This window comes from Aspergillus oryzae, chromosome 2 (genome assembly GCF_000184455.2).
Source record: "Aspergillus oryzae RIB40 DNA, chromosome 2".
Lineage (NCBI taxonomy): Eukaryota > Fungi > Ascomycota > Eurotiomycetes > Eurotiales > Aspergillaceae > Aspergillus > Aspergillus oryzae.
In genome coordinates, this window is record NC_036436.1 from 423,243 (window position 1) to 448,037 (window position 24,795).

The 24,795-nt window shown below is 48.2% G+C and overlaps 10 protein-coding genes across 10 annotated transcripts; 4 read left to right on the top strand and 6 right to left on the bottom strand.

Moving 5' to 3' along the window:
- Positions 1 to 432: 432 nt before the first annotated feature.
- On the top strand, positions 433 to 2,089 carry AO090001000185 (uncharacterized protein; the record flags this gene model as incomplete). Its single annotated transcript, XM_023234417.1, has 4 exons — positions 433 to 573; positions 640 to 845; positions 900 to 1,662; positions 1,721 to 2,089. The coding sequence occupies 4 exons, from the start codon at positions 433 to 435 to the stop codon at positions 2,087 to 2,089; spliced, it is 1,479 nt and encodes a 492-aa protein (XP_023089545.1).
- A 443-nt stretch (positions 2,090 to 2,532) lies between these two features.
- On the top strand, positions 2,533 to 3,030 carry AO090001000186 (VOC family protein; the record flags this gene model as incomplete). Its single annotated transcript, XM_001818684.3, has 2 exons — positions 2,533 to 2,770; positions 2,858 to 3,030. 2 exons carry the CDS (start codon positions 2,533 to 2,535, stop codon positions 3,028 to 3,030), a joined length of 411 nt encoding a protein of 136 aa, XP_001818736.1.
- A 325-nt stretch (positions 3,031 to 3,355) lies between these two features.
- Positions 3,356 to 5,687, bottom strand: AO090001000187 (HET domain-containing protein; the record flags this gene model as incomplete). Its single annotated transcript, XM_023234418.1, has 2 exons — positions 3,356 to 5,481; positions 5,594 to 5,687. The coding sequence occupies 2 exons, from the start codon at positions 5,685 to 5,687 to the stop codon at positions 3,356 to 3,358; spliced, it is 2,220 nt and encodes a 739-aa protein (XP_023089546.1).
- Positions 5,688 to 6,232: 545 nt separating this feature from the next.
- On the bottom strand, positions 6,233 to 7,406 carry AO090001000188 (uncharacterized protein; the record flags this gene model as incomplete). The annotated part of the gene is given in 2 exon segments (XM_023234419.1): positions 6,233 to 6,658; positions 6,669 to 7,406. 2 exon segments carry the CDS (start codon positions 7,404 to 7,406, stop codon positions 6,233 to 6,235), a joined length of 1,164 nt encoding a protein of 387 aa, XP_023089547.1.
- Positions 7,407 to 9,433: 2,027 nt separating this feature from the next.
- Positions 9,434 to 10,585, bottom strand: fleA (fucose-specific lectin FleA; the record flags this gene model as incomplete). The annotated part of the gene is made up of 5 exons (XM_001818687.3): positions 9,434 to 9,839; positions 9,902 to 10,004; positions 10,059 to 10,272; positions 10,323 to 10,501; positions 10,552 to 10,585. 5 exons carry the CDS (start codon positions 10,583 to 10,585, stop codon positions 9,434 to 9,436), a joined length of 936 nt encoding a protein of 311 aa, XP_001818739.1.
- A 2,888-nt stretch (positions 10,586 to 13,473) lies between these two features.
- On the bottom strand, positions 13,474 to 14,044 carry AO090001000191 (uncharacterized protein; the record flags this gene model as incomplete). The annotated part of the gene is made up of 4 exons (XM_023234420.1): positions 13,474 to 13,552; positions 13,595 to 13,622; positions 13,735 to 13,818; positions 13,924 to 14,044. 4 exons carry the CDS (start codon positions 14,042 to 14,044, stop codon positions 13,474 to 13,476), a joined length of 312 nt encoding a protein of 103 aa, XP_023089548.1.
- Positions 14,045 to 14,329: 285 nt separating this feature from the next.
- On the top strand, positions 14,330 to 15,670 carry AO090001000192 (uncharacterized protein; the record flags this gene model as incomplete). The annotated part of the gene is made up of 3 exons (XM_001818689.3): positions 14,330 to 14,353; positions 14,428 to 14,663; positions 14,725 to 15,670. 3 exons carry the CDS (start codon positions 14,330 to 14,332, stop codon positions 15,668 to 15,670), a joined length of 1,206 nt encoding a protein of 401 aa, XP_001818741.1.
- Positions 15,671 to 16,196: 526 nt separating this feature from the next.
- AO090001000193 (putative RNA helicase/RNAse III) lies at positions 16,197 to 20,769 on the bottom strand (the record flags this gene model as incomplete). Its single annotated transcript, XM_001818690.1, has 7 exons — positions 16,197 to 18,672; positions 18,722 to 19,795; positions 19,867 to 20,014; positions 20,073 to 20,325; positions 20,394 to 20,442; positions 20,564 to 20,592; positions 20,665 to 20,769. 7 exons carry the CDS (start codon positions 20,767 to 20,769, stop codon positions 16,197 to 16,199), a joined length of 4,134 nt encoding a protein of 1,377 aa, XP_001818742.1.
- Positions 20,770 to 21,825: 1,056 nt separating this feature from the next.
- On the bottom strand, positions 21,826 to 22,570 carry AO090001000194 (uncharacterized protein; the record flags this gene model as incomplete). The annotated part of the gene is made up of 2 exons (XM_001818691.3): positions 21,826 to 22,332; positions 22,382 to 22,570. The coding sequence occupies 2 exons, from the start codon at positions 22,568 to 22,570 to the stop codon at positions 21,826 to 21,828; spliced, it is 696 nt and encodes a 231-aa protein (XP_001818743.3).
- Positions 22,571 to 23,136: 566 nt separating this feature from the next.
- AO090001000195 (uncharacterized protein) lies at positions 23,137 to 24,032 on the top strand (the record flags this gene model as incomplete). The annotated part of the gene is made up of 3 exons (XM_023234421.1): positions 23,137 to 23,225; positions 23,317 to 23,346; positions 23,804 to 24,032. 3 exons carry the CDS (start codon positions 23,137 to 23,139, stop codon positions 24,030 to 24,032), a joined length of 348 nt encoding a protein of 115 aa, XP_023089549.1.
- Between the last annotated feature and the right edge of the window lie 763 nt (positions 24,033 to 24,795).

Below are 24,795 nucleotides of genomic sequence, written 5' to 3' on the forward strand. Positions count from 1 at the left end.
CCCCTCGATATCCCATGTTTTGTTACCTAAGGTCATGTTATGTGAGAGCTATTAAGCTCCAAGATCGTAGTAAGAAAGCTGATTGATCGATTGGGTTTGCCTACATTGCTCAGGCGCGTGTGGATCACATGATCTTAGGCGACCAATCAGGTGACTGACATGTTATCTTTAGTGGACGGTGCTTTCGGATATCTGCCCTGGTGGACTGCGTCGGATCGCTGTCCACCAGCTATGATACTTCTTATCTTACCCCACAAATGATAAGGCATTGTGGATCTGGGGAAATGATTCATGCGTTTTTGCATGCTGCTCGACCACGCATATAATAATGACATGGCCTACTCCACTATCGCTCGGCCGTGTATCCCTCTTCATGCTAAGAAGCGCCAGCAGTAATCTCGCCCTCCCGACTCGTTGCTCAGTCTTTCACCCATGGATATTCCGAAATCCCCTTGTGCGGACATTAAAGATGAGGAACGACGAGTTGGCGAGCTAGTTAATCTTCCGGCATCCTACAGCGATGAGGAGGAAAAGGCAGTGGTGCGGAAAATTGACATGATCATTCTACCGTTTGTAAGGAGCCTTCCTGTCCACTTCTATTGCTCTTGGGTTCAATAACCAACGGTTATGGGCTATAAGCTCTGCTTCGTCTTTTTTCTACAGTACCTAGACAAACAGAGTCTCAGCTATGCTGGTGTATTCGGCTTGATGGGGGACTTGAACCTGACGAGCTCGCAATATTCCTGGTGCAGCTCTATATTCTATGTTGGCCAGCTTGTTTCTGAATACCCCTTCATTTACCTGATGAGTCGACTCCCTTTAACCAAGTTTGTTGGAGTTACGGTGTATGTTGTCCTCCACTAATCTTGCTCAACCTGACATTTTGCTAAATATGATAGTATTGTTTGGGGTGGAATGTGTATGTGTCTTGCCGCACCGAAGACGTACAATGGATTTGCCGCCGTCAGGTTTCTTCTCGGCTTCAGCGAAGGCGCAGTCTCGCCAGCCTTTGTCACGATCACATCTATCTGGTACCGGCAAAAAGAGCATACGACCCGCACTGCGCTCTGGATCTCCATGAATGGCCTGGCCCAAGTCATCGGCTGCCTGTTAATGTACGGCATCGGCAAAAACACAGCCCTATCCATTGCACCCTGGCGCGTTTTGTTCTTAATATGCGGGGCCATGACCTCGGCTGCAGGAGTATGCTTCTTGGTGCTCATGCCCAGCGGACCCAAAGACGCATGGTTCCTTAACGCCCGTGAAAAGGAAGTTTTACGGCAGCGCATGGCGCAAGACCACGAAGGCGGCGATAAGACGTCTTTCTCGATCCCACAACTCAAAGAGGCACTCACGGACCCCAAGGCATGGTTGGTCTTCTGGTTCGGAGTGCTGGTCACGATGCAGTCCCCCGTACTGACCTTTGCGTCGCTCGTCATCGAGTCCCTTGGCTACAGCAAGCTGGACACTATGTTGTACACGGCGCCCTCTGGTGCCGTTCAAATGGCCTTACTATGGATCGGAGTCGCGCTTGCCGCTATTCTCCCTCGTCAGCGGACACTAGTTGCGCTGATGCTCATTATCCCACCTCTTGTCGGCACTGTCTTTCTGTTTAAGCTCGACTTGAGCGCTGAGTGGGGTATGATTGCTATGTCTTGGTTGGTAAGTTGACTCCTTAACCTTTTACCCAGGAAATATCATGCTAATGATAGCACGCCAGGCCTCATGCATAACAGCCTCCATGTCCATTCTTCTCTCCCTCTCTGCTTCCAATGTCAAGGGAAACACAAAACGCGCCATCGTCAACACAATGTTCTTCATTGGGTATTGCGCCGGATGTATTGGATCTCCGCAGTTGTGGACGAATAGACCTCGCTACACTGAAGGTGTCATCACGTCTATTGTTACGTGGTGTCTCTTATTCGTTGCGGTGATTGTCTACCGATTGTTGTGTATGCAGGATAACAAACAACGCGAGGCAAAGGCCGGTGCCAGTGTTGACATGAGCGGAGATATGTTGGAGGAGAACGGGCTACACGGAGCCGATATGACGGATAAGAACGACCCGTCTTTCCGATATGCTTTGTAGACTATGATTAATTTAGTATTATATAGATTTATACCTGAATAGACGAGTTTCTCCCACCTCCTACACAAACGAGGTTTATTTGGAAAGTTGACAGTAACATTGATGCCCAACGTGGCTTTCTCTAAGACACTAATGCAGCTCGTTAATTAGGGCATGAACGACGCCCATGAAACATTAAAGTAGGTATTATTGATTTGGGGGTACATATAACAAAGAGCAAATAATGGTAGGGATATGGGTGATTGCTAGGCAGATCTTTCTGCCTAGTAAGAAGAGATCCAGACTTCTTATCGGTTCGGCGAATACTTCAATCCGACGTTGCAGTGGCCAAACCTTCCCCTCAGAGATACCGCTTACTTCCTCTTGCTCATATCCAATCCAAGTATTGCACCCCGCACGTCCTCCATCCCCAACATCACGCTCAACAGTCCAAACTCACCTCAATGGCAATCGACCACACCACTCTATTCGTCCCCGAAGCCAAATTCCAAGAATGCCTCAACTTCTACCTTTCAGCCCTCAAACCACTTGGCTATGAAGTTCGCCATCAATACGGCGAGTTCGTCGTTGGACTAGGATCCATAAACGAAGACCTGGATAGTTACAAACGAGCCGACTTCTGGGTCTTCGGAACAAAGACTGTACCTGAGCGTGCTGCTCATATCGCATTTACCTCTCACGGTATGTATACCAAATCTTTTTTTTTAAAAAAAAAAAAAAAGGAATATATAAATAGAGAACTTGGACTTCGACTTACGATACCTTTAGATCATGCTTCTGTTGACGCTTTCCATGCCGCGGCGATTGAGGCTGGTGGGAAGGATAATGGTCTGCCAAGTTTAAGGGAGTTTTATCATCCTAAGTATTATGCTGCTTTTGTGTTGGATCCGGCGGGGAATAATATTGAGGTTGTTGATCATGGGGTTTCTTTGGATGCGTGAATTTGGAATGTGAGGTGGTGGATAGTTGTTCGTACGTCAACACGCAGGATGTAGTTAGCCATTTTATGAGTATTCACGTTTATGACTGCTTTTTGATACTTGTCTTTTCAGGGTGACTCTTTGGTCGCATTCAGCTAGTTCGAATATGGTATTGGTATATGTATTCTCTCTAGAAGCTATCTGGTAGTGGGACGGCCCTGACGTCCCTCTTTCGTATGAATCATCGTAGACGACCTATATATCACATATCTGGCATCTTTACTTTCATGATACTAGAACGTAGTAGGGAGGAGCCACACTGCTAAATATAGTAAATTAAAACACTCTACCCCAACACAACCAACTTCCACTCCCTCTCCCGTAACGAAGTCCAGTCCCGAATCGCAATCCACGCAAACCCCTCCCGAGACGCGATATCACCCTTCGAATCCCAAGAGATAAGCATGACCCCGATAGCCCCGTTGTCAATGTGACCAGCATCCCAGTTACCTCTATTTTGGGCGACGGCCACAAGCTCAACACTATCCCCTGTCTTTAGCGATGGTGCGGTATGGGACCAGGATACCTGAATGAATCTATCGGATCCTTGAGATAGGGTGGCTTCCCAGGTAGATGAATCGGATGCATCATCGACTGAGTGCCGGCTTGTCACGGTGAGATGGGCGGAAGCGGTCCAGAAACAGAGGAGTGAGGAAGGGCTGATTGACGGATTAGTCGGGAGGTCTTGCATAGAGACTTCATGTGGTCTAGAGGAGCGATTTGGGAGTTTGGATCCCTCAACGAGCAGATCAACTTCGCTGTTGAAGTTTGCATTCTGTCTCATTTCCGTCATTGTAGACCCGTCATCAGAAACACGATAAAATCTAAGACCCAGAGCCTCCATAGTCAAATTCTGATTAGCCAGTTTAGTCTGTCCATCACTTGTCCAACCAACCCATGACCAGCTGGGAAATTGGCTCTGGTCTTGAGACAAGGTCTGCACACCGTGTCTCCTTCTTAATGCATGGCTCCGATGACCCCATGCAAGGGCAGATTCAAGAAACGCTGTCGGCATACCCCAGAAGAATCTCTCGGCTGTGGACCTCTCCAAAGCCCCAATAATACCAAGGAAAGCATTCAATCCATCGCTATCGAATGATAATGCCCGACCGGAGTAATCCTCGAGGAGGACCCGGTAGAAATGGTCAAAGGTAACAATATCCGAGTTCCACGAGAGGTTCAGCTCGCCTGCGCACAGACTAGTCCGATGCGGGTCGGGAGATATGTTTGGGATCTCACGGAAGCTGTCCTCGCACCAGAAGGCCTCTTCACATTCCCAGAAGACTTGCTCGGCTGTGAAAACAAGGGACCGAGAAGCCAGAAACCTCTCTTGTAAAGTCCAGGCTCGCGTGTCCCAGATAGTTTCACCCAGATATCCTGCGGCACGTCCTGTGCGAAGATCTACTTTGACGCCGAGGGAGGGATCGAGAGATTGTACTAATATGACGTCCCGAATCTTGAAGGGTTCTTGCTCCTGACGTCGTGAGCCAGGTTTAACTCCGGCGAGGGGCGTGTTGGCATCAGTGCAGGTCGAGGAGATAATAACGACCGTCGCTAAAGTGTAAATCGAGTCCATTCGTGAGATGAACTGGGCTTTATCCTGGTCATCATCTTGTACTATGCAAAGGCTGTCGACCCAGAGATACCGCTCCCCAAGTCCCTTGGTAACCTGCAGAGCGTCCTCGGTAATATTAGGAAGAACCTCTGGTGAAAGAGCCCCTGGCTGTGAGAACGTCTGGATGTTCTCCTTTAGGAGACGCAGCGTCTTCGCCTTTCCCCAGACATAGCTTAAACAGACCCATTGGTCATTCTCCTCGGCGAATGTCAAGCACCTGCGCTCAACGTCGATTACCCGCGGTCGGATATTCGGTGTCCCTTTGAAGATTTGAGAACACTTTGCCCCGTGTATCTCCTGACACATCTCTTTCCATCGTTTGAAGAGCGTCAAATCTGCTACTATGGGTCTTTGACGTCCAGCGTATGGTTGTAGTTTCGGAGAAATGGCATCTTCCGAAGGGCAATGATAGCATACATCATCAGATGATTCTTCATACCTTTGCAGAAAAAAAGTCAGGTGCTGGGATTGTCCAGGATCATTGTCATCAAGCCGTGGAATCGAGCAGTTGATTCTGATCCGATCAGAATGTGCTTTTTCATCGACAAGCCCATCTTTGTTTCGAGTCACGGTATGCCAGTCAGTCTCCAGGGACACCACTACATGAGTTCTGGAGATATCGAGTTCGTTTGTCCGATCTCCTGGATTCGCTGCAAACCAATCCTTGATAATACTGACGAGCTTCCTGCAGAAAATACAGCTCTTGGAGCTACTCAGCAGAGTAGGAAATTCCCTTTGGAAGAAGTAGTTGTTACTAGCATATTCCGCAGAATCGTGGAAACCAACGTATTCAAAATCTATGTGACGACATATAAAGCATAGGTCATTGGTAGCAGAGCTGTGACCTACTCATTAACTTACTTAAGAGAATTGTCACTTACGCAACCAAGCCAGGAGAGAATCACTCACTATGTATATCAGAACTCAAACTCAGTCTATCATCCTCAGGTACCGATAACACCAGAGATCTCGACGATATCGAGGCTTCAGCTATCGAAGACATGACCCTATCACGCACTCAAGGAACACTTATGAACAACACAAGCGAGGATCAAGATCACCAGGGAGAGAGGGGTTTTCTGCAACAGTTTAGCTACTAATAAGATTAGGGTTAAGCCTTGGTTGACAGCGCTCCATTGGTCGTGTTGATGTGGATAGACGTCAGCACTAAAACACCGGTCCACAGTGACATTTGATGCCATTGGGGACATGGACGTATTCTCGCGTGACATTCCGTGTCTTGTGGTCTAGACTGCTATGCTAAGGACATTATGGCTTGGCTTCCGTTTCCAAGACACGAGCCAATGACAGCTGGAGCTATTACTAAAAGAAAAAGAAATGTGACAATGTGTGGTAAAGCCCAATGTAGCTTATCCGGCTAAGGGTCAAGGAAAATATTCAGTATAAGAGATAGCATATCGAGCCACCCGAGGCCAGCAGAGTAATTATACAGCAGTAGTGAGTGAGGAGCTGTAGGGTATCATGGTGTAATCAATGCAATATGCGATTTTCGAGGCGCGGCCCGGCACAATGTAGGGATAGTTGGTGCTATAGCATAACACGGCATGGAGCGTAACTATGTACTGGGCACAGCCCGGGAAGGTACTTCAGTTCATTATAGATAATATATGCCAGTTTGAATTGTCCGTGTCGAGCCCGCCGGTAGCGACCAGAGAGGACATAAGGGAGGTTATCGGCTTCTTCTCCAAGGGGATCGCCTTCTGCCTCGGCTCGAACTCGCCTCAGTGTTACTATGTCCTGGACTGCTGTAAAGAAGACGGTCACTAGAGAGCGCATGAGGAGGGCACGAGATAGGCCTGACAACAGTGGCAAAGTGACCAGAAGATTTGTCGTTGGTAGATCGTAGGCATTGATCGGTATCGGCAGGGTGTTCCAGGTCATTGATTCGAAAGGGATAGTCGTCGGTGGAGTGGTGCAGCGTTGAGATATGGTTGAGATGCAGCGGGCTCTGAACTAAATTAACCAATTTATTCAGAATGGCAAATTCCATCTTCAGCTTAATACTTGTCGCCATGGAGCCGTAGCCATGTTTGATTGCATCATGATCGGTATGATCCAGGACCACAAGGCAGACAGTCGAGGCGAGCACAAAAGCATTCATGACTATTAATTCGCTTTTCACTCGGCAGCCCTCCTGGCCTTTGGCATCCAGAATAGGCTTGAGGTTTCGGAATGCTACCCAAAGATAGATGCCTGATAGGACCAATTCGCGCGCACACGAACAGGCTATAACAAAGTGCTCATATTTGCGGGAGAATGACTCCAAGGCGGGTCTTGTGGTAAATTCGATAAACGCCCTAACGAGGTATAGAATAGTTAGAGGGAGGTGTAGGGTACAGGTGGTAAAGATGATAAAACACAGGACATGTTCTGGTGTCTTGTCCATGGTAACAAGGTGAAGACGAGCGTAGAGAACCGTAGCGCTGCCTGTGACCATGACGAGGAACCCTAAACTATAGGCGATTTTTATCAAGGCTGAAGGCCCCATGTCCGCTAACGAAAGCACCACAGCTGTGACGAATATGATGATCCCCATTGCGGTCACTAAGAGGCTCCAGAAATAGCAGCCATTGTAGCGTCTGAAGAAGCTGAATATCCAGTAGAACAGCTCCACGGAGTTGTAGGCGGCAATAGCCAGGAGGGGAATGGCAGCCAGAGAAGTTTCACGGTCAAAGACCGGAGGCTCTGTCACCGCAGACATTTCACCTCGAAGTGTCAGGCATTGAGATCAGTGAATTATCTCAAGTCTCATTAAAAAGGCAAAGAAGGAGTGATCAAATCAAGATTGAGTGCAGACCTGCAGGTAAAAGAATAACAAGAAAAGCCTGCAGTATAGGGCAAGACAAAGAGGCTCTGATTGTGACAGACAAAGTTTTACTTGGCCAATTTAGGGCCGGACCCCGAAGACCCTCAGCTGCATGGCGATCGGACACCATAGCAATTGTTCGCCTCCACAAAGCAACACGGTCTGAGCCTATTTGCAATGGTTCCCTGTACTCCGTACCCCTCAGGACATCCCGTGCCCCGTTCTCTGACCTAAAAGAGTATCCCGAGCGAAGCGCCGGTAAATGATCCTTTCCTGTGAGAAACTTAGAACTCAGCATAGGCTGCCTAAAGCTATTCAAAAGCTCTACCGAGGCAAAAGTACCATCCCCGAACGCCCTCAAACGTTACCAGTCACACAGTCCCCGTTTATGTACTACATAGCTCTAGTCGGTATGCATCATATTCCAAATAGCTCATGGATTGGCACCTAGCAACTGCTTTGAAGGAATGAGTATATGAGCTAATGCATGCAGGACTAAGCCAACAGCCTTTTTAACCCTAGCGAATCTTGCATACATGTGTTGGGTTAATTAGAGGCTCCTCGGAGAGTCACCCTGGCTGGAACAAGCTCACAGATAGATCATGCAGGGTCCATCTCGTACAGCTCCTCCCTTGACAAAATACCCACTAGGCCCAGCCGCCAATAAGCCTCAGCTAGCAACATCGACAACAAAGAGAACGGAGCTAGTGCAGGTTGGGGACTGTCATATAGGTCATATTTTGGCTTTTAGCCGTTGGGTATGTGGCGTTTCGTAGTCCCCGACGGCGTGCCGGAAGCTGCATCCGCCATTAACCCTCATCGCTGATCAGACAAAGACAAGTGGAAATTAAGTTTGACAGCTCGACCATCGGGTTTCTTCGGACACGATGGAGGGTCGATTAGGTCACCGAGCATTATTCCAAATTCAAAACCAAGGCATATGCAGGTGAGTTGATTGTCATTTTATGACGGACAGCACGGGGGTGTTGAATGTTGATCCTTTTCATTCGCCACCTCTTTTAGATCCTAGGTGTTATATAACCCATACCAAGATGAGTAGGTACTGTACCTCTGTTTCCCGAGGCTTGGACCCACTGTGGAGCTTGCCTTGGTCGTGCACTTCAGATGATGGGCTGCCCGGTGAGATTCGATCCAGCTGCCTCTACTACCTCATTGTCTAACGAGTTCTATATTTGAGATATTGGCCAGTGCTGCCCAACCTTGGCCTGTTCTCGTTAGCATTGCACTGTGAAAGGAATTGTGCTATCCCAGCAGAATAGCTCAGCTACCCCTGACAGGACCCGCGTGGCAAAGAGGAAAACTTCTGGTTGGCTCACAATTACTCCCCGGGAAGTGGCTCCTGACTTTCGCTACTTATTCTCCCCAATTCAGCGTCACTCTATGTGGAACTGTCAGAATTCTTGATTCTCATCCAAAACGCGTATGTGATCTTCTCATGGAACTCCGCGTCTTGAGGGTCTGGACCCCTTCTCTGCCACGAGAGACGATGCCGTCTTCTCAGTGTTTGACTTTCTATAGTAAATACACAAAGGAGGGTTCCTGAAATTACTCGGGTAAGAAAGCTTGCTACTGATGTCTCAAACTAGTGGCTACTGAGCGAAAATTTGACACTGGGCTAATTTGAGGTTTATGTATGGCAAACGAGGTGATGTGAGACGAGTACAATTTGGCTAGCATTTGATCAATGACAACAGTGACATATCGGAACGCCTGTCAGAACTAGCAACATAGTGAACTATCAACAGTTTAACGTGTGATAGTAGCAATGTACCGTTCAAGCTAAGGAGTAGCTGGTACATACATGGAGGCTCGATGACCAATTTGTATTCTTGAACCAAGCATTCGGTCGGTAGTAGACAGACCTGAATATGGCCAATTGCCTCCTGTGCCCAACGAAAAGTCTACTCAGCCGGAGGGAGAGCCCGGCGACCCAGCTGCGATCCGTGTGCTTTGCCCCATGTCCACTCACTAATGGCACTGACATATGTGCCATTTTGAAAGTACAGACGCAGCTCAGGCCCTTCCCAGCTAATGATCGCAATTTCCGAGCCCTGAATGACTGGTGTAATGGTTCTCTTGTCATGGTATCCTTGGCCATGATCCCAACACACTTGCCAAATTGTGTTGTCAGAGTTGACAAAATAGATCCGCATGTAAATGCTACTTTTACCGGGGTTAAAGTTCGTGGCTGCGATTGCACAGCGAGGAGGAGCCTTGTCAAAGATGGTAGTCAGTTCCTTATACCATCCGGTATGGGGATCATATGCTCGCTGGACAAGCTTCAAATTGTCGGTTTGGAACCAGACCCTATGAGCCGGAGAAGTATTAATGGATCATTCACTTAGCGTATAGGGATGGGGTGACTGTACCTAATGCTTGGACCATCGTAATCGGTGTAGCGCCAGCAAGTAACTCCAATACCAGTGCCAGGAAGCGCAACTCCAAGGTTTGTGCCTTCCTTCCAGCCGTCTCCTGTCGCGATGTTAGGAAACCATCACCGAAATTGGGAATTTCGAAGTGCCTTACCATTCCACATATACTCCTGTATCGTGTTATCAGTTTTCTGGGCATAGATACGCAACTGCAACGCATTCGTTCCTGCCAGAAAGACAGACCCGATTCGAGAGTAAGGAGCAACTGTGAATTTAGCGCCAGCCAGCGCGCCGTTGTACCATCCGCTGCCACTATCATAAGCAGCTTCCTGAAGGACGTTGTCTTCGGTAAGACTGTAGACACGAATCTTGAAGTTCGTTAGCTTTCAGGATATCATAAGCGTAATGCCTGACCTACATTTTTCAGTTCCTTAGATGTCGCAGCGAGAGGGGTACCAAGCTTCGCCTTGGCGATAACATTCTTTGCCGTACCATTCGCCCACCCACTCTCATAGAGACTCTCGCGAATACTACCGTGAGAGTCCTGAAAGTAGACACGGAGATGGTTGGTGGAGTTCACCGCAGCAATTCCGGTACCTGTCTCTCTGTTAACATCAAAGAGGTCGTATCTCTGGTCTTATACTTACGGAAAAGAACTTCTTGGGCGCCAGGAGTAGACATTGCCGCAAGTGAAAGTTTCGTTGATACTTAAGACTATGTTTCTCTGAAGTATGAGTTTCGTTGGTTTGATTTAGTTCTCTGAGTAGACGGATAAACCGGGCTTCTTATATTCAACCAAGGTCAGACGGATTACAGCAATTATAACATGTCAACTATAACATTTGCTCATTCCTCTCTGCCTCTGTCCGTATCCTACTCTGCTGGCCTTCCACCACAAACATAGAGTCCATCATCTCACTCGTGCAGCTGTGTTTCCTCAGCCCCGCAGCTGGCTCTTAGTTGCATGCGTCAAATACTCAATTGGTTGAATGTCTGCAATGCATGCCAGTGGCTGGCTGAACATGCAACCTCTTGGTCGAGATACTCTCGGTTACAATGGCCAGATACAGAGACCAATTGCTATGATATACTATGGTCTAATAATTTACTTAAAAGTATATAAAACGCCATTCTACAAGTATGTTCTATCCTTGGTGGCCGGCGCCATCCAATACTGCTTGTCTAAATCATGTAACCTAACTACATACTCACTCCAACCGTGCGATGTGCTTATTGTGTTTCACGTCTCGTCGTTGAGCTCTTGTTGAAAGTTTCATTTAACTTTCGTAGGTTTTACCTGTCGTCGTGCCACGTCGTGCAGCCGATTTTCTCTGGCTCTATTTTCTAACGCAGGGCTGAAGAGGAGAACTCAATTACGTGGCATGGCCTGCATATGCAGAGTCCATTTGTGGACTTCCTCGGCGAGCAATGTGTGTCATAGAATTCGAGATTCATACGCTCCCCACTACGAATAAGATGTCCCCAACAGCAGGTGCATCGAAATTTACCTAGGGCAATAATTGCAGAATGCAAAGGTCAAGTTGGGCTAAGAGCTGCATGATCTTGTCCATAGGACCCATCGGCCTGTTAGTCGAGTTGTCACATCATTGCTCAATACCCAGCCAGCCAAACTAACAAAATTCATATAATTCATTGAACGTTCAAACTTCAACAAATTTGACTTGGTCTTTGGGGATGGGATGTCAAACCAGCATAGAGCAAAGCGCTCGACATCCTTATTGTTGTCGTAGGCTAGAGCACCTTGGCCAAGGCCTAGACACATCTATACCCTTGCTTGACCTTTCTCTGATTTGGCGCTGCTTAGATACACGAGCTGTATCGAGTCTCCACCAAATCTAATCAGCTCCAGTATGCACATCTCCACGCTAGGTTTCTTTTTTTTTTTTTTTTTTTTTTTTTTTCAAGACGCTAAGACCATCACACACAAGAGCTGAGCTCCTTCTTTCCCAATCGGTTCCACCCTCTATATAATTCCACATATACAATGTCGTGTAGACAGCCAGAGTCTCGGTTCTAAAAGGTGTGCTGGAGTGCTGCAGTCATACGAGAATCGGAAGCCCCGCTATTTGACAGACCTCTCCACAGGACTGTTTACCCAAGACCCATCCGTCTTCAGCATTTATGCATGATGAGTTGTACTCGGATTACGGCCCGCTCCGATTGTTACAGTAAAACCCCGATATAAGCAAGGGAATGAGCTGACTGCCTAAATTGCTTATATCGAGGGATTGCTTATATCAAAATCACTATATAAGATCTACTAAAATATAGATATAGTATATAGTGATACAATTCTATAGTATTTTTAGTATGGTTCATTAGTATAAAGACTGATAGTAAAATAGAGTAAAAGAATCTGTATAATTACATATATTTTTGTTATTGTTAGGTAGTAGGGGTAGAGCTAAATTAGTATTTGAGAAATTTACACGTAATTTTTTTATTATAGTAAATTTTCTAATAGTTAGCTGGACCCACTATACCTTATTATAAGCAATTTTGTATGGTAGACTGAGCAGAATAATGAAAGTTCCCTATATCGAGGTTTTCTGCAATTTTGTATAGGAAATGATAGGAGACAGCCTGGTAGATTGCTTATATTGGGTATATTGCTTATATCGGGGTTTTATTGGTATTGTCAATTCTGATCTCACCTGCCGCTATAAACCGTTTTTCTATTCTGTTAATGCCAAGCTATCAACCAGTAATATTTCCTCCGTGTGTCCCGGCAAATACGTCAAAGTGTTACTGCAGCTTGCCCCGCTTTTAGAGGGGTGGCGGTGGACGTGCGTTGGACGTGTAACTATCGTTTGCGTTGGTGGTGTTGTAGTGGCTGGCTGCGGTTCATGTGGGGTCCGTGATCTAGTAGAAAAAGAGAAGAGAGAATAAGGGGAGGCATCCTGAAGTTGTGAGAGAAGTTGCTATAACTGAACGCGATAGATAATTAAAGACCAGTCAATCATGTGATCTGCTTTGACCTGCAGTACTATTGAACCACATTGACCGAGTTCTGATTCAGAACGCATGGAAACCTTTTCAGATATCATCTTGGAGAAGCAATATACGGTGATTCCGGCGACCCTTTCCATTCAAAACTAAGTCTAGAACATCGACGGACACTACAAAGTTAAAAAGTTTAGCGAGATGCATGGCTAGACACAACTAACAACTGCACACTGGCACCTATGCACTTATACTAGTCCGGGCAAGCTCTAGTTATTTCTGACATCATTGCCGTTCTGAACCTTGAGCTAGATTATCAGATGATTATCTTTCCAACGCATGTTCTCACTTTGAGCTCGTCCGTGGTGCCAAACCTACAGCATGTATCTTTAGATGACCACCATCTAGAAGAGTGATTTCTCTTTTTTGTTTCTCTCTTTTGTTATTTTCACTCAGGCCTCAATAATCTGGAAAGCGTTCCAGACTAGATAAATGCACCCACAATCTCGCCTAGTTTGGCAGTGGTTGGAACAAGGGTAGAGCCCATGTCTTCGAACATTTACCCAACATGATAGGGAAATCCAATGATACTTTGGCGAGAAGATCTACACAGCCTTCTCAGCATTTACAAGCTCTTTCTTGCGCAGAATCATAGCTGAGGACATAGAATTGATAACATATGATCTATAGGGATGTCAACACTAATTGATAAACAACTTGGCTGACGCAATTTTGAGGATTATAATGTCTCCATCTTTGGAGAATATTGGATAACTTTAGTCCCTACTGAGCATCCACGGCTGTGTAGGTGTCAAGATATGTAGATAAGGTGCACCATGAATTATGCCTCGAGATATTCGTCATACAAAGGCCGTTGGAGTTCTCAAGACAATTGGTATACATAGTACCTATGGCTTGTACACATATCGCCGAATGTAAGGCAAAGTCATCTAAATAACGTTACAATAGCACGAAGTTCTCTTCTACAAAGGTGAAGGCAAAAACAAACTTTCTACAAAGCCATCTCCGTAGAACCCTATGTTTAGAGAGCCTACTAATTGTTGGCTTGTCACGTAGACGAACGGGCGTACTTTTATTTTCCTTCTTTAGTTGTTGATGAATAGACAGCAGGCTTCTGGTCTCAATATCAAGCGTAGAAAGCAATTCGATGATCATATCTGGACGATATATGGATATGAAGTTGTGTACTAAATAAAGATGAATGATCGACGGAGCACGTGGTCAGTGCGCGGCAGGTGACGTGACGTTTTCCGGGAGCTTCAATTCAAATAAAGATTCTCTTGACTTTCATCGCTTGCATTCCACTTCCCCTCTACACGTACACTATACCTCCCTCGGAGACAGATATACTTGACTGGACTTGCAAATATTGTCGACAATGTCTTCACACTAATGCTGCCAATCTCAATCGCACCCTGAAACCAATACCCTCCAGCCGCAATGGTATCCCTGTGGCCTTTCAAAGTATGTCCGCCATGTGGCTGCCTGTTCCCCCAGTTCGCAAGTAACCACTAACCAAAGAAACCCTCATCAAACAGGGAGAAGACAACTCCCCGGCCTCCTTTGAAAGAGCGCTCGAAACTCTCTCTGGTAAAATCACTCGCGCGAACACCCGTCTTGACACTCACCGCCAAAACGCCCGTCGCTTCAAAGCTCTGTGGACGCTATACACCACCTTTGCCTACCTCCTCTACTCCATCATCCTCGCGCTGGTGCTAGGCTGGCAAAATTTTGGCGTGGTCGAATACGCCGCCATTGCAGGGGGTCCCGTCGTGTACGCTAAACCCCTGAATAATCCTGAAACCCCCCTTTTCAACGGTCTAATTTGGGAACAGGATCTACGCCGTTCGCACCGCAGGCAGCAAGTACTTCGAATACCGCATCAATAGCAATCAGCGATACCTCGATGATCTCCAAAAGCAGCGAGACGAAACAATTGAGAAGCTCAAGGTCGCAACGAAATACAATTCCACCCAACAACTCCTAGAGAAATACGGAGGTGTCCCCAAACGAACAAAGTCGAAAGGCGGCGACGACAAGCGCAAGTCGGAATCGAAGCGCAAATCCTCAAACCCCCAGCAGCAACAACCGCCCGTGCAACGGACTGGCCTTCCCCCTCCCCCGACCGCAAATATTCGCCGTCCGACTCCCGTCCAGTCTCCTGGTGCTCCCTCCCCCGATTTCCCTGCGCCGCCTTCTCCGTATCCCCCTCAGCCCCAGATCCAACAGCAGCCGGTACCTCCTCCAGGCCCTGCGTTTGATGAGCCGGGCTTTGCGCCCAACGCGTTCCCAAGTGCGCCACAGTATATCGAGCAGTCACACTGGTATGATCGTCTCATGGATGTCCTCCTCGGCGAGGATGAGACTCAACCGAAGAACCGGATCGTCTTGATTTGCAGCTCCTGTCGGCTTGTTAACGGCCAAGCTCCTCCGGGTATCAAATCGTTGGAAGAACTCGGTCGCTGGCGGTGTGGAAGCTGCGGTGCATGGAATGGAGTCGAAAGCGAGGCCAAGAAGGTCCTCGATGGCATCCGGAATGAACCGCAGCCGGCAGATGGAGCTTGGGAACCCGTTTCGAAGACGGATGCGGAGAACCAGTCCTCGGTTAGCGATGCGACCGACGAAGGTGTTATGGTAGCGACCAGTGAAGATGACCAAGTCGAGTCGCACGACTCCGATGCTGATACAGCAGACAAGGAGCCAGAGCAGGTCAAGGAAGAGCAGCCAGAGCCCGAAACGAAGACAAGGCCAGTTCGAAGAAGTAACAGGAAGAAAGCATAAGCATTGGCGTTCTGTTTACATAGTTTCCAACTTTCGGGTGGGCTTTTTTATTCTTTGTAGTGCATATTTTTACTATGTCCAATTCATTTCGCAACGGAGTTTGTTGCTTTCTGTCGGGAAAATCATCCTCATTTCTATCTAACCTGTTATTCGACCCAAACTCGCTAAAGAAAAGACCCGAGCATACAAACACAGTCCTCATAGTCAATCATGACATCGTGATCATTGTCACATTGCATGGCAGCACTTCACATCGCATTGTCATCGCAGCGCATTGTTGTCGCATAAGTATCACATAGTGGTGCACAACGATTACATCGTCACATAACTATCGCATCGTTTACTCATTCACCAACCGTTGTGTCGCTGTATGTGCAACACATCCTCTGCTCTCCCAGTCACACAATCAACTGCGTCTCCCTGTCACTCATCCACACATACAGTCGTCCCTTGGAGCGGCCGTTACAGCCATTCAGCCAGTCAACCAGTCAGTCGCTCAAGCGGGCCTGACTGGCTGGTTGACTGATCAAACAACTTCCTGGCGACGCTGCAAGAACTCAATCGTTTCGTTGGCAGCCCTCACCTCGGCCTCTTCGCCACACTGACAACCCTCCACAAGGACAATCTGGGCATCGTTCATAGTAACTGTGCACCGGTACATGGAGCGGCCTTTCTCATCCGAGACACGCCTCAAATTGAAAAGCGCGTCCCCCTTTGACAGTCGCTGTGCGATGTTCCGAGGGTGAGTCACGTTGATACCATCTAACAGAACGCGTCTAACATAAGACAGCAAGCCAATCTGCTCGAGGAAGCGTTCGCATGCAGAGAGGTCCCCGCCTGAGTCAACATAAATGGCTCCGAGGACGCTCTCAACGATGTCGGAGAAGAATTTGTCTGCGTAGAGTTGGGAGAGACTCTGCCAGGGATAACTGGGGCCGTGGTAGAGGGAGGTGAGAATTTTGTTTCGGAGTCTGCGATGACGGTCTAGAGCTGCATCGCGGGAGGTTTGCAGATCGAGACTATTGAATCTCATGAAGCGCCACAGCTCCACATGCTGTGTCTCGGACTTGACCGCGAATCGGCCGTCAGGGGTCTTTTCAACTTTGGTCTTGTCTTGTTCGATGGAAAACTCCATGCAGAAAAACCCAAGCAGGTTCGCGTTCACTACTGCATGTTTGATGAGGGTCATGTCTCCTGGTGAGATTTTGTTAGAGTATTGGAAGATGATGGGGACAATGACCATGTCGAGGATAGCATCGCCGAGGAACTCTAATCGCTGATAGGACTGGGTGGTTTGGTCGTGCTGGCAGGAAGGGTGGGTGAGAGCCTCGATCAGGAGATCCTCGTTCTTGAAGGTGTAGCCAAGGTGTCTTTGCAAGTCACCGTCTATGATGTGGCGCGCGGTTCGTCCATGCTCCGTCTGTGTGATGAGAGATGGAATGTCCAGGGGCTGTCTGTTGACCTCCGGAAGGAAGCAATGCGTGCAAATCTGGGCTTTGGAATGGCCACCGTCCAGATAGGCGGCTCCAATTAGAGCCTCGATGACGTCCGCCAACACCTTGGCTGACATCTGTCGCTTGACAGGAGCAGCCCCCACCCTTGTGGATATCAGTGGTGCAATCCACCGGCGAGGAGTGAGCGCCTTTGTGATAATGAAAGAATCCAATCCAGCGTCAAGAGCAGCCCTGGTGAGCCGAGGGTTCTGGACAATAGTGGTGCGACCTTCGGTGAGGAAGCCCTCCGGCCAGTTAAGGTTCTGAAAGAAAAGCTGACACGAAACAATGTACTTTAGGATCGAGTCCCCGAGAAACTCATATCGCTGATAGTTGGTCACCCCTTGAGCCGATGGTGCCATGATGGCTGTGATAACATGCTGAATGTCCGCGAACCCGACGTCACACAGAATGGTTGCGCACAGTCTGTTTGCGATCAATGTACTCTCAAGTCGGTCAACAATGTGTGGGATAAATAAGCCAAATATGGCTGTGGACACTGGTAACTTGTCCACAGTACAGCTTTCGGCAGCCACCATGTGCACCTTGGCAGAACCATGTTCCGACTCAACGATAGCATCAGCTTGCCCGTTATCTAAGGCCGGCGGATGCAAAAAGTTCCTCCGACGTGGGATAGGCCTGCATTCTATTTCAATTAAGCCGGTTTCGGACTCGATCCATCTATGGCAGAAGAACGGCTCGTCATAGCGCGAAAGGTCCCGGATTATTCCCATCGCACCGGGCATAGTGCCCCGTGAGTACGCCTCATGGGCAGTTTCATATCCCGCGTTTCGAAGGAGCCAATCGGCCAACTCGGTGCTCGGTAGGTCAGGCCCAAATAGGGTCACAAAGTCATCATTATTTAACAGGTTTCGGCTACGGGGCGCTTGAATGTAAAGTGCAGTGACTGTCCGCATGTTCGCGATGCAGTTATCGGTTACTGTTGTGATACGCTCTGGTACATCGAATGACAATGTGAGACGAGTATCGCGATCCCAGAAAAGAGTTATTGGAGCCAGTGGTGGCAGGTTCGTCGGTCCGATCAGCTTCATAATTAGCCCATCTGCTGGGTGTCCGTTGCTTTCCAAGGCAATACGCATCTGATGCACATCTGGACATGACCACGAGTTTGCCCAGTCTGTCCAAGGATCATACTGCTCAGACACATCTAATAGCGAGGGCAAAGTGGTGTGATCAGTCGGCCTCATCTCCGGGTTTTTCGTTAATGGGAGAAGATGATCGTTCAAAAGGCCAAACTCATAGAGGGCCCGGTATGCCTGGAAAGCTGTCTCTTTGACTGCTGCACGCTCACTCTTCCACCATAGTTTGCCTTGGATGCGACGGACTTTCGGGTGCACGCAGCTGGGCAGGATCACCGTGCCTTTGATAAGACCTTGTCTGTCCTTCTCGAACGAGAACTCCGGCCTGTTGTCGACATACCGTTCCTCAGGAAGCACGGCGCAGAAGTGGTAGAGATGTGTGACGACTGAATCGGGTGTTATGACGGCGCTGTGACGATGTTAGGAGTGATCAAAGAATCATTATTCGGAGACCGTACCCGGTGGCTTCAACGGTGATCATCTCTGGTACATTTTCATCGACTGCTTCTTGCGCTTCTGCCTCGCGGAGCCGTCTCTCTTCGTCTTGATAAGCTTCGACCATAGCTTGCTCTAAAATCTGCCACCTGCGCAAATCGCCGTGCTCGTCCGCTGTGGAGAACATGATAGCGTATGTTGACTTTTGCTGTCGTGCTCGACCGCGCCTTTGGATGAAGGACTTTAAGTTAGCGGGCTTGTCAAAGCATACGACGACACGACAGGCCGTGACGTCGATACCTTCTTCCAAAACGCTGGTCGTGACAATCAGATTTTTACGCCCACTTCGGAAGTCGTCCATGGTACCTCGCTGCTTCTTCGCATTATGCCAGTCGCCCACCATGTCTTGACGACAACTGCCAACCGACATGCCAACATAAGCTGCGCATCGGAATCGGTCCCTGGTTTGGGGGTGGAGAGAAAGTAACCTGGCCAGTACGCTTACGGTTACTCTTTGTTTTACAAAGATCAAGCCCGAGAACTCGGGGTCGTCGAATTTGTCAAGGAAGTTTATCAATGCTGCGAGCTTTGGCGACATTGTGAAGTTGTTCGGATCTGCGAGGTTAGCCTGGACCTCCGCGACTGGTAGCTTGGACAAGAAGTTTGAAAGGTAGGCTCTCTCCTCGTCTTCCCAGTCCATGGTCAAAGACTGATCGCGAATCGTAGTGCGCAGTTGTTCTACGGATGTGCAAATGTAGTAGTCTGCTGCCCACTCTCCCAGTTCTGCGAATATGTGACGGCTTCGGTCCACAAAGCGTTTAATTTGCTCGTTGCAGAGGGTTTTTCGTACCATGAGCGCTTTGTATTCCCCGCTCCCGTTGAGCAGGCTGCCGTTTTGTGGTATAGCGTCTGGATCTCCGTCAATGTCCGCCGTATCCCAGGCGTGCTCCAGGGCTTGCAGGGCCCTGCCGCCAGGCCCTTCATCTATGGCTTTGCAGATGATGGGCAGTAACTCTGGTCTGTGGGCGTACGTGGTGAGTTCTTGTTTGTGGACTTGCGGAGTTTTGCAGATCGAGTCGAGATTCGATTCTAGGGTTCTGTGCAGAGGTTATTGGGGTTAGTTCTCTGGCCGGGCAAAGAGAATGATGGGGCTGTGTTTTTCCCTTACTTCATCTCCTGACTCTTTGACCTGACCACTGGGCTAGCCGTTAGACCCAATATGCAAGGAACGCTGTCTCTGCCATGCTTTCGCAAAGTGGGATGATAAAAATCAAGCATGATCATGTTCGCCGGATGCCGCCGCATGCAATGATGAGCTACACCATCAGCAATCTCAGCTCCACGTCAAATCTCAAGAACAAACCGACTACCAACCTTCGTCAAATATAAGCAGACCCAACTGGGATATCCGGACAAAGCCATGAGTCAAGGCCTCGAACAAAACCGCATGAGTCGACACTACCACTTGCTTGTCTTTCAAGAGCTCATCCCAAATATACTGGCTCTTCCAGCGCTCAACCTTGTCCAGCCCTGTGATTGTACAGGCTCTCACAGCGGGAAGATGACTCCGAATCACCTCATATTGCTGAAGACACAAAGCCACAGTTGGAGTCAAGAACCAAGTCAGCTGCACTCACAACAAAAGAGAGCAAGAAAGTCAGTCCATGTCATATCAATAGGGATAATGAAACGCACCTTCCGTGGCCCACCTCCCTCCAACTGATGAGCGATCCGTAAGAGCGCACTAGAGCCATCCAATCAAACCAACCCAAACACAAAAGCAAAGCAAGCCTCAACCCTGGACCGGCCACCACTCCCTTAAACAAACAAGAAAAGAGACAAGATGAAAAGAGAGATCAACATACATCTGCGTCTTCCCCGTCCCGGTATCCATCTATCAGACCTCGTCAGCAGCCTGTTTCCCTCAGAGACAACCCCAAAGAGTAAGAACAGAAGAAGAACATACAGCAACAATGATATTCTCCTTCAAACTAGCCTCAAACATCTCATACTGATACTGCCGTGGTTTATACAGCAAGCCAGTCCCATTTGATCCATTCAGCTGAGCCATAGTCCCCGATGAACGTAGCGTAGTGCAGTATCGTGCAGTATGATGTAGAGCAGTGTAAGATAGAGTGAGAAATGTAGAGTAGACCAGTGCAAAGCACCCGGAAGCTCTCACTCCACGAAACACAGAATCCAACCCTCAACTCACGAACAAACACATTCCAAAGATCTAGATACCCACAACTCCAAGTAAATCAGAGGGAATATCTATCATGAGTTAAAATGCAAACATGAGTATGTGAAATTCAGAAAAGAAGATGAGAAGTAAACAATCAGAAAGAGGGACTGGTGTTTGGTTGGAGTAGAGAGAGGTAAGGCTGTGTGGTGCGTCGTGTATGTGGGGTAAATTTAATAACAATGAACGGTTATAGGTTGGTTATTCTGTTCTGTCTATCTTATCGTGATTTCATGGTCACTTTTCATGGTCGCGACTGGGTTTTGACAGGGGTTCTTTTTGGGCTTTTTGGGCTTTTGTCTCCTTTATTTTCACTGGGTTTGGGTCTTTGGTTTATTTTTGTTCTTTGTTTGGTTAGGGGCGTTCCTTGACAATTTATAGGGATAGTTGAAGCTTATTATAGCTTGTACCTGATCTTAGGATTAGATTTGGCTATACTTATTTACTTATCTTAACTTGTTACTTGGGTGTATCTGGTTTGACGTTATTTTTTTCCTTGCTCAAGTGATATGTTCGTGTACGATTGATGAGTAGTACATAAGCATATGATAGATGTGTTGAACACTTGAATAAAAGAAACAAAGGAACTTGTAGTCCAACTGGTCAATGTATTTATCGAGTCAATCCACACCCGGTCAAAAGTAGTATTAGACGGCGGCCTTCTGCCCGTCGGACTGGGCGTCTGAAATCCAGAACACCATCCCTTCCAAAGCCATTAGATAAATAAAACGTAGCAGCATCACGCCATACACCCAAGCATAAAAGCGGGATAATACAAAGAAAAGAGTACGAGACAAAAACAATCAGCATCAGAAGCGACAACTTCGGTATCTGGAGGTAGCACAAGGGTCAGGAGCGTGAAAAAAAGACAACAGCTGAATGCGATCATGAGACCATGGGAAGTCCATGAGGGGCCTGCTCTGTCTTTGTCACTTCCGAGTCAGCTTGAGTCTCGTCAGGACGCGTTCGACGACCCGTAAAGTTGTTGCCAAGGTAGTTAGCCTCTTCGTTGGGATGCTTGCGCATCCCCAAGCCGGCCACGGCTATCCGGTTCAGGGAGTTCATGTCGTCATTGGACGCAGCCCCCTGAGGCGGCTGCGCTTGTTGAGCTCCGGAGGGCGGCGCTGGCGCCGACGAAGACGTTGTTGCAGGCCCAGCACCGGGTTGCGGTACATTCAAGTCGGTTCGTGGCTGGCTCAGGTCGATGTTTCCTGGGAGCTCGGGCACCTCGCCTTGGGATTCCAGAAGTCGCGACTGAAGATTGATAATATACTCGCGCAACTGATAGTTCTCTGCCTGCAGCGCCTTGAAAGCCTCCGACATAGTATCAAACTCCTTCACCTGCTCCTCCAATTTGCGAATGTAACTTTCTTTTCGCTGGCGGAATGCTCGCTATTCCCCAGTCAGCAAAATCCCCGTCGCATGGTAAATCCCAACATACCTGTGCGGCACGATTCTGAGCAGCGCGCTTGGAGGTCGACAACGGTCGCTTGCCATACGTCTTCGGACTCTCCTGGCCCGTGGGCTCCGGCTGGGGGGGTGTCTGTGGCGGGCCGCTGAGCATTGCAGCACCTGAAATCGCGGGATCGATGTTGTTCTGGTCGCGAGGACTTGTTGTATTGGGCTGCATGTGCGGTGGCTGCGCGGCAGGGGGTTGCGGACGCGGTTGCTGCGGATGCGATAGGTGCTGATGGGCCGCTAGGAGCTGGTCATGGAGCACTAAATTCAGGAACCAACGCGTGTCAGCATTTCCGCGCACGTACTAGGGAAGAGGAGTAGATTTGAAGCTGAAGATCTATGATCAAGGTTGCTTTACAGCACGCGATGCACGGATCACAATCTTCGTCTTTGATTTTATGCCTTCTACTTTGTTTTCGGGGGGCCTCTTGATAACCAATACAAATGCGACACTTACCCTGATCCGCATGGTCCTAGAGATGCAATTAGTCTATGCGATGATTTCATAAGCTGTGTGTATGGTTCTTGAGGGAACGCGACCGCGGAGGAGCTTCTCGTAGCGACAAGTAGGATGACGCCGGATCGGCTCCCGCGAGCGGACACAAGCGATACCAGCGGCGAGAGACGTCGTGAGACATGGCTAAAATCCCATTACGTCTCTCAAATGAGAGTGGTGGGCAATGGGGTACAGGCGATCTGATGACAAACCGCAGGCTGCTTACCTGAGCAGATGTTTGCATGCTTGGATGCGGCGCTGGAGCTAATGTCGGCTGCATGGAGAGTATAGAGGTTCAAACACGAAGACGCGCTGAGAGAGTCCGCAACACGTACGTCCCCTCAAGCTCGACCAAGGAGAGGATCAGATAGTTCGGATTGGATCCACGGTCTTTCACAGTGGACAAGCAACGAGGTTTGTAGAGGAATTGGAATGGAGAGACGCGCGATGAGGTAAGCAGCAGCAGTACAGTAGGTTAGTTTATCTATCGGGGTTAGCCAAGGCGATGATGATTCAGCCGCTGTCAAAATAGTTTTAGTTTTGTTAGGAACTAAGTGTATTTTTGCTGACTGATGAGGATGATCTCGTAAGCAGGGGGAAGCCGTGAAATGGGGACGTTGACTAAGAGAAAAATGAGGGAGGGAGAGAAAGACGGCGGATTAGTTAAAAGATCAGTCAGACCGTGACGTGGGCGGAAGGGAAAATGAGGAACGCGGCCGAGAGAACCTGAGGCAGGAACCAGCCTCCCTCCCATTCGGTCACCGACATCCGATCTCATATATTCCCTGATTTTAGGACCAATCGTCTTGACTTTTCTTGCTTTGTAGATATTGATATCCAAATTCTATCCATTGACACTCCAATTGAATTCGTTTCCTCTACGTAATACTTCGACTCACTGACCGATAGGCAGAACCTGGCCAAAGGCATCAACCACAACAATCCCCGCACTCTCCGCGTGGCTGACTCAGGCGCTGACTCATCCTTCCGGCTCTTCCGTTCCGCAGTCACGGGATCCGCCTGCGATGCCTCAGGTCCTGCGTACAACAATGAAGTAGCTTGTACAGAGGATCGTGAACTGGGTGGCGGCCTTGAGATTTTTAAAAGCTTGTCTTTGAAGAATTCGGTCTTGTTCTAGGAGGAAATACCTAAGATACTAGGCACAAAACTCAACAGGTTTCAATACTATATATATACGTACTGTGTGCACCATGTACTTGCTACTCGATATATATTTGTTCAAAGTATCTGCTTCAACCGGCATTACAATCGGAAAGACATTCCTGCAGCTTCTCACGGATAGACATAGTTAAAGAATATTTTATTCCAGCAAATTCTCAAGATATTCCATACTTCATAAACTCACATTAACTAATAGACAGAAGCATCTTGTGGTCCAGCAGTTGTCGGACTTTCTGTACACATAACCGCGTTGGCCCTTGCTGTGGAATTCTGCCGGTTACTGATTATTGAGGCAGGCGGAATGGATAAGCGGTAAAGTAACAAACAAAACCACGTGACTACACACGTGAGCAGATCCATTCTGCCTGTTGAGCCTCATTGCACTCAAGTCATCCACTGCATCTGTTTTCATTAAATGTATCATGTCCAGTATGATTCTTCAGATTGTTCGATAGATTCGCTGAGTTAACCAATTCAGTCAATCTGCCTGACATATCAAGACAGCCCCTATCGACGATGCCCAAACTTCAAGTCATACTCTCACGGATAGTGTCACTTAGCTCCCACCGGGGACGTCGAGATAGATGCCTGCAATAGGAAGATAGCGGGCAAAACTACAGACAGGAAACCTTCAGGATCAGATTCAATCAAGATCAGGAGAGAAAATTGCTACAAATATTCGTTGAACGCTTATAACTTGGAGAGCATTTGCAGCTATT